The sequence below is a fragment of the Barbus barbus genome, assembly GCF_936440315.1.
Source record: "Barbus barbus genome assembly, chromosome: 23".
NCBI lineage: Eukaryota > Metazoa > Chordata > Actinopteri > Cypriniformes > Cyprinidae > Barbus > Barbus barbus.
This window is the reverse complement of record NC_136751.1, coordinates 18,594,655-18,611,874: the sequence shown is the minus strand read 5'-3', so window position 1 is coordinate 18,611,874 and position 17,220 is coordinate 18,594,655. Positions and strand designations below refer to the sequence as shown.

Below are 17,220 nucleotides of genomic sequence, written 5' to 3'. Positions count from 1 at the left end.
TCTAGATGCCATTATCTTGGTCACAATTATGATTTTGACAAATCAGAATCATCAAAAAAAACAAAATACGTCACAGAAGACAAAACATTTAAGTTTGCAAGGCATAAAAAATTATCAATTAGGGCCCTATAAAATCTGTTTTATTTTTCTTCCCAAATTCTGTTTTATTTTTTTGGAAATTCTGTAAAAATATAAAAATATAATTAATTGAAATCATGAAACTTACAATTCAGATTTATTTTTTTTACCATTTTTCTCTGGATTCCATCTTAAATGGTATTAATTAAAAGTATTAGTAATCAAAAGCATCTCTAATTAATTGATTTTATATAAAAAGAATTTATTATACATTTATTTATTTATTTTAACGAAATACTGTGTTGTGTATTTACATTTTTCTGCTAAATAGATTCTGGTATATAATATTTCTAGTAAATATTCCTTAAAATAATGTTTAATAATAATTTTATTATTATTAGTAGTAGTAGTACAGTCATTACATGAAGTTTCTTCAAGTTAAACCGAGTTTTTATTTTGACAGGTTGCTGTGAACAAAACCGCGCGTCTGCACCATTCATTTACACAGAGACACGTAGAACATGCAGGATTCATATTTAAGTGGTATTTTTGCGGTTCAGTATTCACAGACACTAGTCTATATTGCACTTTGATTTAAGTGTACTGACCTACTTTTGATATATCCATCCAAAATTTGGCAGATTCCGTGACACTTCATGTTATACAGTAAATTACATTTTTATGACTGGTTTCCGCAATTCCATCCGTGTTTTCCACATTGCGTAAATCATAGGGCCCTAATCAATTAGATCATTGAATGTAAGATTTTCAGTGACAACCACCCCCAAAAACCTTGTCTCAAAGGGCATTGAGGTGTTTGTGTATGTTGTGTGTCCTTGTTTGTCTGCCTCCATCTGCAAGTCAAATTATGTCAGACTGAAGCAGATAAATGAAATACATACAAAAAAGTCTGTCCTACAGAGTCAAGATTAGGTGATACGTCATTGTGTGTAAATGATGCTTGTAATTGCTCATGTGGGGTGTGGAGTTGAGGCTTGCAGCGTGACGTGATTGGCCGATAGGAGTCCGGATGGGGTACTTTCGTAAGTGAGTGGAATCCTAATGAAATTGTGTCCCTCGAGTCTCAGTGTGTGTTTCCATAGTCGCTGACTCGGAAGTTGTGCAACCACGGAGTTGTCATGTTACAGGTATTACATTCGGAAAGTGCTTGGCGTGTTGAGGAAGGGATTTGCACACAATAAGCTGCTGCTAGCATGCGATGGGAGTCGTGTCCAACCATTTGCTTTACGTCCAAGAGCTGATTGAAACAAGGATACGAGCAGTTGTGCTGCATAATAACAGGCACAAAGAAAATGAACTGCTTGTCTAGGTTTGAGTTTGGGATCATGGGAAAGATTTTAATCTGTCTGTTTGAGTGCATCCCTCTCTCTCTCTCTCTCTCTCTCTCTCTCTCTCTCTAGTGCATCAGTGAAGTGTCCATAGCAATTTGAAGTGATGGATGGAGGGTTGGTCTCTCTTTAAGCTGACTGGAGGTGACTTTCAAATTCTGGTCTCACACTCTCAGGAATAACCCACCCTCTTCCCTCACTCTCACTCACTTTGTGTCTCAAACATGCTGCTCTTCATCAGCTGTATGAGAGATGATTGGCAGTCGTTTTAACAGTCTAAATCAGTCTTACCACAATTTCATAAGTGATGTCATCATTCCAAAAATACACACACTGCTTCATTTAATTAAAGGGATAGTTCACCCAAAAAACATTCTGCCATTATTCCCTCATGCTCATCCTGTTCCAAACCATTATTCATTTCGGTAACTCTTTATTTTAAGGTGTCATAATACATAGCAATTACCTAATTAAGTACATAGTAGTAGCCGTTGTACTTACATGAAACAAAATGTACTTACCGTGTTACTATATTATGAAACAGCCTGTAATTACAGTTTGTAATTATGTAGATGTAATAGGCAGCTACTGTTACACACATGTAACAGGTCGAGTCTGTTACACAGCAACTAGTAAACTTAAGTACAATCTTGATTCACTATTTTAAGTAGCTTATGCCTGTGTAATATTCTGTAATTTTAATTTAATTAGAAAGGTATTACATGTATTTTAGCTGTGTACTGGTGGGTTAAACTAAGGTGCAGCTGGATAAGGTGTACAGTGTATACACATGAAGTACACTTAAGTACAATCTCGATACACTTTATTTTAAGTAGCTTATGCCTGTGTAAAATTACGTTATTGTAATGTAATTAGAAAGGTATTACATGTATTTAAGCTGTGTACTGGTGGGTTAAACTAAGGTGCAGCTGGATAAGGTGTACATTTTAGACACACATGAAGTACACTTAAGTACAATCTTGATACACTTTATTTTAAGTAGCTTATGTCTGTGTACTTACATTTATAATTATGTTGTATAAAGTCTGCAATACATATGTAACAATCTTTTGGATACATAAGTAGCTGTATAACAGACTCGGTCTGATACATATGTGTAACAGTAGCTGCCTTTTACATCTACATAATTACAAACTGTAATTACAGGCTGTTCCATAACTTAGTTACATGGTAAGTACATTTTGCTTCATGTAAGTACAAGGCTAAGTAATTACACTGTATTATGGACACCTTAAAATAAAGCGTTACCTTAATTTCTTTCTTTGGTGGAACACAAAAGAATATTTGATGATGCACTAATTTTCATCAATCAAAATTAATCCAATTGAGTTTCAGGTTCTGTTTAAATAAATCCTAAACATTTCAGTATGATTCGCATATTTGTTTACTTGCGCTTAACATGTTTTCAGAACAAAACTTCAGCACATACGCAGTGTACAGTCACCATGTTCAGACCAGAGTAAGCCAGTGATAATGTCACCAGAGCTACCGTGAATATTTGGATTGCTGGTATGGTTCAGTTCTGGACAAAAACTCCCTGCCCATCCATGCAGCCTGTCATGAATGAGCAGGGGAGAGCAACAATAACTCCATTAGGGTAAACAGAACAGAACCAAATGCAGCAGATATCATTAATGTTCTTAATGACATTTTAGTGTAATAACATTATTCAAGATAAAAGGAGTCTGATTTGGGAAAACAAGGAATATCAGAAAGCCATGTCCTGATTGTGACGAAAGAAGGAGCTGGGGATGGAGGAGGGTAATTTGCTCCTGAGTAAGCGATAAAGCTGCAGAATAATACTGAACAGACCTTATACAGGAATTCTGTGATAGGCGTTGTATTCCTGTAGGTAGACGTGGATCAGCTGAGAGTCAGCTGGTGCAAGCTTGACTCATGTGAACTGCCAGAACTAACGCTTCACTTAATTTGTCATTTTTGCCTTGATGACATATCTAAAAGACAGCTGACATTCATCTTAAAGAGTTTAGCAAATATTTAGTAAAAATTCAGTCTCATCCACTGACTAGTTTGTGAGACATGAGACATAAATAAACACACAGGTTCGTATGGCATAAAACATAAACAGCACTGCACATGTGCAAGGTATTTTTGAATCTGACTGAGAAATAGTTAGATTCAAGCATTTACATGCTAAATTATTTCCTGTTAATCGGATTTAATGTCTAGACCAATCCTTTCAACCCAAATGAAATTTCATTCAGATAAGCTCTATTGGATTGATTGAGGTGTTTACATGAAGGATTTCAGTCCGATTAAACCATCTATCTGAATATAAACACTCAAATATCGATGCATGTAAATGTAGCTAAGGAGTCAGATTGAAACAACATTGGACCCAATTGACTTTTATTGTATAGGCCTAAACATTCTTCAATCCTCTTTTGTGTTCCACAGAAAGAAAAAAAAAGTCTTATAGGTTTGGAATGACTATGTTTTAATTTTTGAGTGAACTGTCCCGTTAAAAAAAACCTAGTTTTTGTTTAAAACAGGAAGTGTGACCCCTTTGTGTGGATGCAGGCAACATGATAAAATGAATATATCTGAACTTTGAACTGGCCATCTGGTGTCTGACTAAGCCAGTATGTTGTGGCCCATGAAGAATTTTTCAGTAGGATTTAAAACTAGATTTTTACAGGATTTCAGTGTCATTGGTAGTATTTAGGTAGGTATTATGAATGGTTTCCGGTGAGATGATTTGTGATTTCTATGGTATTCTGAATGTATACTGGCCCAAGTCAAAAGCACCCATCTCTGAATCTTGTGTTGTTCCTTGTTTCATTGTAAGTCCAAGTTCCATTTTTTATGATGAGCACTGTAAGTCTGATCGCTTGGAAAAATAATTGCATACATCTCCGCAACATGTCATGCAATTTAAGATATAATTAACGTCTAGCACAAATGGTGTGGGATGAGTTATGCCCTGAAGTTTAATTCTGAGGGTTAGCATGAGCATGAATAATGGTGATGCTTGTCTTAGCAAACGCTGTTAATCTCCGGTATATCTCCTGATCATCCTCGATTAAAGCATTAGTAGGAGACTGTATATTATTCTGAGCTGGGGTGTTTGAAGGGTTAGGATGTGGATCTCACACATTCTCGCTTGTCCTCTGAGTGAGGTAGCATGACTGTTATTAATATGATTTAAGTAGGCCTGCTTTTCTAATTAGCCTACTCCACTTCCAAGAGGGTATAAAAAGCTTGTCTTTTCTCAGAGGAAACACTGTTCCTTCTCTTCTCGTTTTTCACTGTTCCCAACATGCACAGTGACTCTCATTCCAGCTGATGTGAGTATGTGTGTGTGTGTGTGTGTGCGACACAGACAAATATGTGTGGATGTCTGTTTGTGTCTTGATGCATTGTGCTTGAAATTATCTATGTTTTTAGAGTAGAACGGCAGATCCTTTTGTCTTGATGAGGCTAATTTCATTGACAGTGCTTTATGGATCCTAATTAGAATTAAATAATGTTTTCAAAAATTTCAATTACATAATTGAAGAAACATGTATATGTGAGAGTAGGATTGATATATTTGTCTTCATGTATGTCTGTGTATTTTTACATTTGTCATTTCCTCTGTCTACATGTGCTTTTGTGCGTTTTGTTGTGAATCCTTATAGTTAAATGTATTGTTATTCGAGCTGCTTTTGCCCGCTGGGAGAGCTTGTCTGCAAGTTAGTGGAACAAATAGCTGGACAGTGTCTGAGCTGTCAGTCTCCATGTCCTGGAGAGAAGACTCTCTCTCTATCTCTCCCAGTCTGTGTGTGTGTGTGTGTGTGTGTGTGTGTATTTGTGTATAGGCTGCACATCTGACAACACAGACATACTGGCTCATGGTGCTGTTCTTTATTCCCCAGATCCACTCAGAAGAACTCACTGCCACAGGCTCACAGAAAGTGCCACAATCAAACTAGAGCACACAGATTTCTGACCTTTGTGTTATTGATAAGACATCAGAATTTCATAATCCAGCAGTAATCCTATCAACTATATGGAAACCACTGCATAATGGTCTTTTGGGAGGGCTAGGCGATCAAAATAACCTATTGATATTTTCACACTTTTAATGATATAGTATTTATCTCAATATTGTTTTTATTTGCCCTGAAAATGCGTTAATACTTTTTTAATTAATTCAGTCTCTTGGACCTAACAGAGATTGTTGCCAGTTAGATTTAAAACATGTAATGCAGGACATCAAATAATAAAATAGATCTTATTTAGTCAATCATTTTTTTTTACCTAAATTCTGGGTTTTCTGTAAATATTTTTATGTTTTATATAATATTTTTAAATGTAAGCTAATGATTGAATTGGTGATATTTTGACATTATTGCTTAATTTTATATCAAATATGTTGAATAAATTGTATACTGCTGTTTTATTCTATACTTCACTACTGTTCAAATGTTTGGAGCTAGTAAGATTGATTGATTGATTGAGTGAATTCTATACTTTTTTTGTCAAAAGTTTCAAATTTATCAAAGAATCCTAAAAACTTTTTTTTATCAGTTTCCACAAAAATATTAAGCAGCACAACTGTTTTCAGCATTGATCATAATATGAAATGTTTCTTGAGCACCTAATCATCATAATAGAATGATTCTGAATGATAATGTGATACTAAAGACTGACTGCTGAAAATTCAGCTTTGCTATCATAGAAACTAATTTATAATTTATAATTGTGTGGTTAATGTAAATTGTAATAATATTTTGCAATATTACTCTTTTTTTCTCTATTTTGTTAAAATCACCTTTTGTGAGCATAAGCGATTTCTTTATTTCTGACCAAAACTGAAACAACAGTGTATATTTTAAATATACCACCCACACCTATCTCTCAGTTTGCCCTCTTATGAATCATCAGTGGTCTTCTATGTCTGCTATCCCTCCATCCTCTTACTCCATTTCATCAATCTCTTTTCCCCCCTTTCTTCTTGTGGATGTTAATTGGAGTGGGCTGAAATGTACAGTATAGTGTGGGGAGGGGCAGCATTTGCTGCTGAGTAGACATGTTTACCAATCTGTTTTTGGCTGTGTGATCAGCCATTTATTCCCCCACAAAGAACAGAATTCCTCTCTGGGGCCCCCTCCATCAGCTCTGCAGCCTGATAAAGTACTTTAAAGCATTATCATCTAAAAATTAAAAGCTTGGTAAGAGGTGTCCGGGTGAATATGTTTCAGGAGAGCAGTGTTTCAGATCTGCCTGTGTGTGTGGCACAGATAAACGCTGGGTTAGCATGAGTGATGAACAGGGTCAGAGGTGAGGACGCATGCAGGATCAGCGTTGTGTGACCCAAGCTGATGGATGGTAGTAGGAGAATATGGAACGAGCTGCTCCAAGTCTCTTATCAGAAAAATTGGACAAGTCCGATCTGTCTCCACTCCCTTCACTGCTACTCTCCTCTACTCCTGCGCTGTCCTCTGGGGCTCGTAACCATGGAAACACAGCCTGACCCTTAGGCCAGTGTCAATGTGGGGTGTATGTGCAGGAATTTCACAGAATATAGCAGTTATGCTGTGTTCCAGTCAAATTTGGATGTGGAATATTGACACGTAAAATTTCCGACTTCCATAGTTGAAACATTTCAACATCAAAGATGTGGTTTAAAGAAACTAAATGGCAATGCTAGTAAAGTTTTGTGTAAAATCTATGGATGTATTACATATTTTCAAAATTATTGAATGTCATGGAATTATCTGAACAACTAGTCAAGCTGAAAGGGGATTTTTATGATGTACTAGATGTTTTAGTGTATGCGCACAACTATACATATACAGTACATGTATTCATTACAATATAATGTCATAATATATCAAATATACATTATTGTTGGGGTTGGTAAGATATTTTTCATGTATTTGAAGGAAGTCTCTTATGCTCACCAAGGCTGTATTTATTTAATTAAAAATACAGTCATTCAGAAATTATTGTAATATGCTGATTTAGAAAAAAATCTTATTATAAATATGTGATACATTTTTGGGATTCTTTGATTAATAGAAAATTCAAAAGAACAGTAGACAAAGACATAAAGACAGACAGACAGATAGATAGATCCAACAACATGTTGGTTTCAACATCCAACTGCCATTCTTTTATACTTTTCTTAGGTGAATGGTTATTTCACTAGAATGCTATATATGTTACTTTTAATGCCTTGTATTTTTTATCATCCCTCAGTCTAAGACTATCATGTGTGATCTAACTTCCATTCATCAGAAGTGGGACACAATAGTTCTGCTGGTTAGATTATACATATGATACGACAGATTGTAAAATGTCATTCTAATTGGTCCTCAAGCCATTATCTGTCTATCTTCTCCCAAGCTTTTTATCCTTTCCTCAGACCTATCTTGTCTTTTCCCTCTCATGGTCTCTAGTGACGGGGTTCTCTCTCATCGCTGGATGGAGCCTGACTTGGTGCTGATGATGTGTGAGCGTGGCCTAAGGCTCAGCATAGTGTTTGTGTGTATGTGTGCTTTTGATGTTGGACATGTTGGACTCTTGAGCGTGTTGGCCTCTGGCAGTGCAGGGGGAAATAGATGTAAAATGTTGCAGATTCAGTAAGTGCAGAACACCGGTTCTTCTCTACAGTTGGCCATCATCATCTGGGCTTTTATGGTCCTACGCCTCAGGATAAAGCTCAAATGGCACCTGTTCATCATAGGCTTTCTTCAGAACAGAAACTGCACGCACAATTTTATAATTTTGTTCTCTGAGGTACACATAATTTTTATATGTATTTAAGTCTTATTTTATCATAATTTACAGTAATATTTGAACTTTTATTAGTGATAGTTCACCTTAAAGTTCTGTCATTAAATAATTACTCATCTTCATGTCATTCCAAACCCATATGGCCTTTGTTAATCTTGGAACTCAAATCAAGTTTGTTTGTTTTTTGGGATGAAATCTGAGAGCTTTCTGCATAGACAGCAATGCAACTACCATGTTCAAGGCCCAGAAAGGTTGTGAGGACATCATAAAAATAGTCCAGAGAATAGTTTTTGTACACAAAGAAAACAAAAATAATGGCATTATTCAACAATTACTTCTCTTCCGTGTCAGTCTTCGAAGAGCACTCGTGAGAGTACCAAGACTCATTCGTGTGGTGCTGCTAATGCAGGAGCCGGCATTCTGACGCAGAACCCAGATACGCAGCAGCTTGTCTGCAAAGAAAAGAATACACAGGCTGCGTGGTACTGTCATGAATGCTCATCAAAGACTGACATAGAGGAGAAAAAATTGTTGAATAAAGTCATTATGTTTGTTTTCTGTGTGCACAAAAATATTCTCATAGCTTTATAAAATTAAGGTTGAACCACTGATTTCACAAGGAATATTTTAACGATGTCCTTACTACCTTTCTGGGCCTTGAATATGGTAGTTGCATTGCTGTCTATGCAGGGTCAGAAAGCTCTCGGATTTAATTTAAAATATCTTAATTTGTGTTGTGAAGATGAACAAATATCTTACGGGTTTGGAACGACATGAGGGTGAGTAATTATTGATAGATTTTTAAATTTTTGGGTGAACTATCCCTTTTACTCATATTAGTTTTGGCAGTAACAGTTTCTGTTGATGTTTTCAGTTAATATTTTGGCCTGTTTTTTTGTTTTTTCTTCTGGCCAAAAACCAAAATCTTTACAACATATCCAGATGAAAGTTTTGGCAGTGTATCTGGATTTCAGTGAAAGTGTACTTCTAATTCTGTAATTTGGCAAACTTTTAAAATGAACTTGATATCTGACTGTGATGACACTGTTTCGAGTTATCGAGGAAAGAGAGAGAGAAAGGATGTGCAGCTGTGTCAACAACAGGTTGATTCATCAAAGCCGCATCGCGTGTTTTACCTGTGCAGGCAGGAGCTGCATTGGACCGTCGCCCTGTTTCCACGGCGACCCCAATCAGAGACGCGTACTCGGTGCAGGCATGAAAACATGGAAAGCACAAGAAACACCCTGAGCAGTATACTTACATCTATGAATACATATTGCTATAGGGTGTATGTTTTATGCAGACCTGTATATTCCAAGTAACACCAGAGCTGAGAGAAAAAAGTGTGCAATGTGTAGTGTTTAGTCATAGAAACACAGTAATTATTACATTGAACGAAGCATGTCTCCATTGAGACAAAACAGAAGCCAACAGGTCAGGAATGAGCCATGGCAGCAGGGAAGCCTCAGAGCGCACACTCGCACGCGTACGTGGACACACGCCGAATATATTTGCATATGAATGCAGTTTTACAAGAGCATCCTCATTATTACTCCACAGCAGATGATTTGATTTAAACTGCCTTCTAAGATTTACAGCATCACATGTCATGTATACATTCATCTAGTTTAGTAGAATTAGTACCATGCACAAGGTTTAGTACAATTATCCTTTTATATCCATAATTCTGTAAATCGCTGCTTCATTGCGTATTTTAAAATGTATAGTTTCAATCCTGGATGCTAAGATTCAGTTGTGCTAAAATACAAATTATAGAGTAATATGTGACCCTGGACCACAAAACCAGTCATAAGTAGCACAGGTATATTTGTAGCAATAGCCAAAAATACATATGGGTCAAAATTATCGATTTATCTTTTATTCCCTATAAATCATTAGTATATCAAGTAAAGATCATGTTCCATGAAGATATTTTGTAAATTTCCTACCATAAATATATCAAAACTTAGTAATGTGCATTGCTAAGGACTTCATTTGGACAACTTTAAAGGCGATTTTCTCAATATCTTGCACCCTCAGATTCCAGATTTTCAAATAGTTGTATCTCGACCAAATATTGTATCCTATCCTAACAAACCATACATCAACGAAAGCTTATTTATTCAGCTTTCAGATGTTGTATAAATCTCAATTTCAAAAAATTGAACCCTGGCATTGTGGTCCAAAGTCACATTTATAATTAAATACCAATAGCTGGCACGTCTGAATCCAATGCTTGTGTAACTTCCTTTCTACTAAGACGCCTGCATGAGAATTTTAATGGGCAAAATTTTTACTCCATAATAGTTTCAGGTGCTTATATGCTGTTATATTGCATTACAATGAAAATGTATGTGATTTATGCATGTGTGCATGGATGAATGAGGGTGAATTTATTTTTCATGCTGACTTTAAACAATGCAGTCAAATAGTTCTATATTTGTTTGATTATGCCTGAAGCATTGGATTTGTTCTAGATCATTAGATGTGACATTACGGTGCCTTGAATGTCTGTCTAAAACTAGTTTTCTTAAGAGAAAACTTCATACAAAAGCTATGCCTGTCAAGTCATTGAATGTTTAAATGCTCAATAATATGTTAATAAAATTAGCATATTCTAAATGCTTTTATGCCATTATATTGTACTACAATTATTACAAATTAATTTACTTAAGATTTCAATTATTTAATAACTGTTTAGAAGTAACATAGCACTTAAGGCTTTACTATATTGTAAATAAAATGTGAGCACATAGCATAGCCTCTCAGACCTAAATATTGTGAGCTACACCCCCAAACATGGTTACATGGTTATCTTGAGCCTGTGAGGAAGTCTGTTGTTCTGTATTACTGTGCTTCCTGAAGCACAGAGCGCTGTCATATTAAGGCTGATGTGTTGTTTGTCTGAGCGGACGTCTCATCTCCTCCCCTCCCCTTCCAGGTGTTCTGTAAAATGTTTGACTGTCTGCAGGGGGCTCCAACTGAGGTAGGTGCAGCATGGAGTTCAGGATAGTCAGAGAGATGGCGAGAGAGAGAGCTGATAACTGATTGCACGGCTGATCGTAAGATGGATCTAACAGCTGCTGGTTACACATGGCTGCTGTGGATCTGTTTGTTTTTGTTTGCAGTGGAATCTCTTGGAGTGTGGAGCATGACGGTTCTGTTTTTATATTGATGTATGTAGATACTTGACAATGAACCACCAGTGACATCTTCTGATCCTTCTCTCCTTTCCGAACACTTTTCTTTCCAGCTGATTTCTCTTAATTTCCCATGCCTTTCTCTCTCTGGTTTTCATTCTCTCTCTGTTTACGGCCCGTTACCCCTCTAATCGAGGCCCTGGCTGTGAGGAAAGTCCCTCTCTAAATGAAACCGGAATTAGAATCCCATCAGCAGGGCATTCTTCATTGCTTAAACAGATCTTCATTCTCCATAAAGCTTTAATGTGCTCTTGCACTGTCTGCAGCTGGTAACGTATATATGTGTGTGCATTTGTGTGTGTATTATGAGATGGATATGAGTACCCAAAAGTGACAGCAATGATCAATAATGAAAACACAGTAATTACGTGACTTGAGTATACTATATATAAACTTTAGGTTTAGAAACGTTCACACCAGTTGAAATTCACCAGGGTTAAGAAAGGTTACAAAGGTTTGTTGTGGTTACAAAGCCAATTTTGTGGGTACTGTGATCCACTTCATCAGAAAACTTTCAATTTTCTTGTTTGATTACATCATTCAGTGTTTCGTGAAACTGTAGTCAATTCCCTCACATGAAGTACGCAAGTTTTTATTTCCAGATTTTCTTATCCTTTTTTGCTTAACACAAGGTTTGGAATGAGATGCATGAATAATTATGAATAATTATTACGTTTGTGGGACTGTGTGTACCAACTAAAAGTCATGTCAAAGTTTACCGGCCCATTATAATGCCCTTGTTTTTCAGATCAGAGGAGTCATTTATCTCTGTCTTGCTGCTCTTTGATAGATAGCATCTAGAACGTTAAACTCCTCATCTGTGGGATCTGGAACTCTTCTAGAGCAACACCTACGTCCTACAGAGACGCTGGTAAGGAGTGACCGTCAAGGCAGCAGTGGCGCCTCCTGCTGGATGATGAATGCACAGTATTGGCATGTCACACATAACTCATTAACAACACTCCCAGCAATCATGTCTGCATGATCGCTGCTCATCACAGCCTGATCTCATGTCTAAACAGGGCGTGAAAACGGTATGAAATATGTTTATTTGGCCTCTTATATTTTTAGACTAAAGCACAGGCGCCTATCAAGGTCAAACGGAGGCATAACTGTACTAAATTGGAGAGCAGAGTGTGTGTTTATGTGTGTATGCATGCTTTGGCACCAAGCTGAATGACATGTTTGTTTTCCCCTCTCTATTTATCTAACCACCAGCTCAGTGGGTCTGTAATGAGTTATTAGCTGCTGGTCAGGCCTTTATTTCCAGCTCTCCAGGCAGCATTAGAGTAGCAGCCTCTCAGGAATTGATGGGTCTCTGAGATGATCTCTAAGAGGCGTTAATGGCACATAGACCATCGCAGAGCAGCACAGATACTGATCTGCTTATTAAAGGCCATTATATCTACACACTGACATACCCACACTCGTTTTGGAGTGATTTACAACAATAGCTACATGTACCTAGGATGTACGTTCTTGTGTACAAATTAATTCAATTTGTTTTTCAATTATATATATATGTATAACTTGTATCTAATTTTATTATAATGTTTTTATTATTCAAATGTTTATTTAATAAATAGTAATAAAATCTGTGAAATATATTGTATATGTAATATATTATGTGTGTATATATATATATATATATATATATATATAATTAAAATAATAAATATATATATATATATATATATATATATATTTATAACTTATCTAATTGTTTTATATTTTTATCATTCAATTAGCTGTTTTATTTTATTTAATATGAATAAAATCTGTGAAATATATTGTAAATGTAAACTTATATAAAATATACTTACAAAAATATCTTCTGGATTATGTTTAGTACTTAATGCAAAGTTTGTACATTTGTGTGCATGACACTGTCATTTAAAAAAAAAAAAATAAGTCAACATCAGCTTTCAGTTTTCTGATGGGGCTGTTGGGATACATAAGACAGAAATGGTTGTGAAACATTTTAGAATGGATGTGTCTAAAACGCTGTCACTGAGTCAACTTTTACATGCTGGAGAGTGCTTTGTGACCTTTGACCCCACTCATCAATGATGTCATTAACAGAGAACAAGAGAGAACTCTGTCATCTAACAGTTTTCTTTCTCCCGTGCAAAATTGCTTGCTGGGCTGTTAAATTCCTGGTATTTGGGGGATAGTTGGCTTTGCCCCTTCACCCACTGTCCCCCTCTAATTTCTCAGCCGCATTCCAGACCCCTTGATAAATGGGTGTTATATTTCACCAGCGTGCAGTGAGGTCAGCGACCCCACACTGCACTGTACTTCAGCCGGGGTAATGGATGTGCCCCTAGTGGTTCCTGGGAGGGAGGAGAGCTCAGAACAGCCGACCCTGGTACTGCCCTAACCCACCGACAAAACCACAACCTCTGAGACCCAGACATCGCGGTGTCTCAGAAAATCTGTCCGTCTCCATGAGCGTTTGCCCTCTCCTCCAGTGGGCTAAATGAGGTGTGTTAGATTGCTGATATGCTGTGGTGGAGAGACAGCCACACGGCCAATCCCCTCTCTCCGGCCTCTCACACAGATCAATGTGATGTTTATCTGTAGGTCAGTGGAGTTAATAATTTCATCTGACCTGCCTGAACTCTATAAGCGCCACTGCACTGCAGCGGGACTGACATAACTGTCCATGTATTACATGATGCTGCTGTCTGATGGTGTTTAAAGCAAGAAACGCTTTCATAATCTCTGTTTTAAAGACACTGAGACACTGATTCATGTTCTGAGAATTGAGATCCAGGCGTGATCTTTAAGTGCTCTCATGCATGACTCTCAGTTCTCGCTGGAGCCTCATCAGTGTCCACTTACTGTAAGTTACGGGGTGGTGTGGTGTAACGGTTGATAACAAAAAGGTTGGAGGTCTGCAACATGGGCGATCCATGAGCTACCATTGTTCCCTTGAAGTTCAGAACACTTTGGTTGTTGCCCATTTCTATAAGTGGCTTTGGATAATGCTGTCAGTTAAATTACCAGTATAGTTTTTCAATGGATCTGATACCAATAACTAGAGATCATAGGGGCTGATGATTGATATTATGCCAGTGTATATTATAGGTTCACACAACTTAATTTTAGCAAATGAGATGCGCACAAAATAATTAATTATTAATTATTTGGGTGATATGACTTTAAATACTTGATTGTAATGTAGCTTTTCTCAGCGTGGCACTCGAAAGCTATAATGTAGGCTGTGGATCTGAGAGTTGAGATAATGTGGCAGCGTATTGGATGGAAGCAACTGCAGAACTTGGAATTGAAAGAAACCAGAGACTGCATTTCAGACCTCATGACTGAACTCTGACCTCTCCCCCTTCATCTCAAGCTATTTTCATTATTAGTTATTTGCTGCTGTGGTTTTGCTCAGCCATCAGTTGTTTCAGCATGTCAAGCCATCTTTTGTGGAGACATTTGCACAAGACTTATTCCATGAAAGGACTTCCATTTTTGTCCACAATATTTGATGAAGAGTTCAAAAGTTATGAGTCAGTAATTTTTGTTTTTAAAGGAATGTATTTTTTTATTTATCAAGGATGCAATAAATTGTTCCAAATTGACAATAAAGACAGTTATAATTTTTAAAAGATTTCAATTTCAAATGCATTGTTTATTTAATCTTTCTGTTCATGAAAGAATCCTAAAAAAGATATTAGAAATCATATTAGAATGATTTTTGAAGGATCATGTGACACTGAAGACTGTTTGCTGAGAATTCGGCTTTGCCTTATATTATAATATAAAACAGTCCTTTTGAATTGTAATAATATTTCACATTATTACTGTATTTTTTATTAATCTTGGAAATTTCCTACAAAAACATTTAAAAAAAAGTTACCATTCACTTTTCATTTAAAATACACACACATTTGTTTTAATTAACAAGATTATTTTTCTGATGTTTTCAAAGTAAAAGTGAACAGTCATATTATTTATGTATTCAGAGCCAAGTTCAAAGCATTCATAATTTACTTTTGTTTCATGCTTGGTAAGATTTGTCAAGCATAACATATTCCCTTCATTACATGAAATAGAAATAACGTAATTTTATAGCAAAACATTTTTAGTAATGTTATATTCTTGAATGCTAATGACTGGAGTCCATAACCCTGATAACAAGAAGTGCAGCAGCCATTGCCTCAATCTCAACATCTCAAAAGCTTTATTTATTAAAACTTAAAGCCATTCTTTGTGTGATAGAGTATTTACAATCTTACAAAAATGTACTATAAAAAGCCTCAAATTTTATTTAATTACTTTTTGGCAAACATATCTCCCTAGTACACCACAGTGTATCATTGAAAATCTATATTTGACACTAAAGAGTGGCATGAAGACTAATCAGATGAAATTAGACAGGAGTCGGACGGTGGAGAGACTGGTAATGAGATTACATTAGATGGCAGTTACTGATGGCCTGTCAGCTCTGGCTGTGGTGGTCTTATCTCAACACTTTCCCAAGACCTCCGCTTATTGCCTTATCCAGACGACTGGGACCCAGAGACTGTGTTTCTCACACTGACTTGTTCATTTTCAAGGGCAGAGAGTAAAATCTTGGTTACGCGAGGCCACACACACACACACACACACACACACGTGCGGTGAAACGCAGTAGACTAGAAATAAACGAATGAAACAGTGTATCAAGCAATTGAGTTTATATCAGACGTTTCTCATTCCCCACAGATAGCTTCAAACGGCTGCCGCTTTCTGATTACAACTGCGCTTTTTATTGTTGGAAGCACATTTATGAAAGTGGGAAATTGCAGCAATTCCTAATTAACCTTTCAGACAGTGAAGCTACTTGTAAGAGAGCGTAATAACAGCGTTAATGTCTGGGAAGAATATTAACTCACAATTCTCCAGACAGATCGTTTTGCGGGAGGATCATAATTAAAGCTGTTGTTGTGGAGACCCTTGTTCACTTGGGTTATATGGATGAGGTGGGGTTCAAACAGAACGGCTTCTTGGACAAACCCAGCCCATGGGAAAACGGTCCCCTTCCTGGAAGTGATGGTCGGAGAGAGTGGTGTTCTGCTAGGTTTAGCACCACATTCCTGCATTCCACTGAGAGGGGGAGGGGAGGCTGTGTCCGTCTCAAGGAGATTTGTAGGATTGTTCGAAGTTCTTTGGTGTCTCACGGTGTGTGTTTGCGTGTCTGTGCCTTGAATATCTGATGGGTCTCTCTGCTTCATAGTTAATTAAGAGGCTAGTCACTCTCTAGGTGCAGTTCTCACTAGATTCTTGGATTAGTGTGTGTGAGTGTGAGCTGATTAAGTGAAGTAAGTTAGCTAAATCTAACAAAACCGTCCTTAGGGGATGTTCTCAAAGGTAAAATGATTCAGAAATAAAATCATAATCATAAAATGTGTATTTTAAGAGTTCGGATAGTGTTAGTCTGTTAGCTTTATGTATAAAAATATAGAAGTCAATGGTATGTTCTCATTTAGATTTTTAATTTTTTTGTAAATCTAAATACAAAAAAGATGCTAAAAGTTCTGAAAAACCAAAGGATGAACGATTCTTTGAGTCTAAACAGAAGTGCATTCTCCTAAAATGGGAAAAATATCAAAACATCAGAGACCAGCACAAGTCACATTTTCAAAAATCATTTCCAGACATGCCCACACTAAGAAATAAATAATTCAAAAGTCATTCTGGGAAAGGAAAACACAGTTAGTGATGTTTCAGCATCGAGTGATTATTGTTTTGTCGGGTGATTATATTTTCAGTTTTATTTTTAATTAATTAATATTATATTTTATGTATTGTTTTAGTTCTTTATTTTTTAATATTAT

At 36.5% G+C, this 17,220-nt stretch overlaps 1 protein-coding gene across 5 annotated transcripts in view; it reads left to right on the top strand.

Moving 5' to 3' along the window:
• Positions 1-17,220, top strand: part of LOC306842658 (breast cancer anti-estrogen resistance protein 1-like) — an 88,805-nt gene that overhangs the window by 20,923 nt on the left and 50,662 nt on the right. For 2 of the 5 annotated variants that reach the window (XM_079373630.1, XM_079373627.1), the window contains exon 2: positions 12,183-12,263. The exons of 2 other annotated variants lie outside the window; for them this stretch is intronic. In XM_079373630.1, coding sequence (XP_079229756.1) covers positions 12,183-12,263 — 81 coding nt within the window. Of the gene's footprint in view, positions 1-11,133; positions 12,264-17,220 lie in introns of all 5 variants that reach the window. One more of the 5 variants, XM_079373631.1, reaches the window with a different exon arrangement.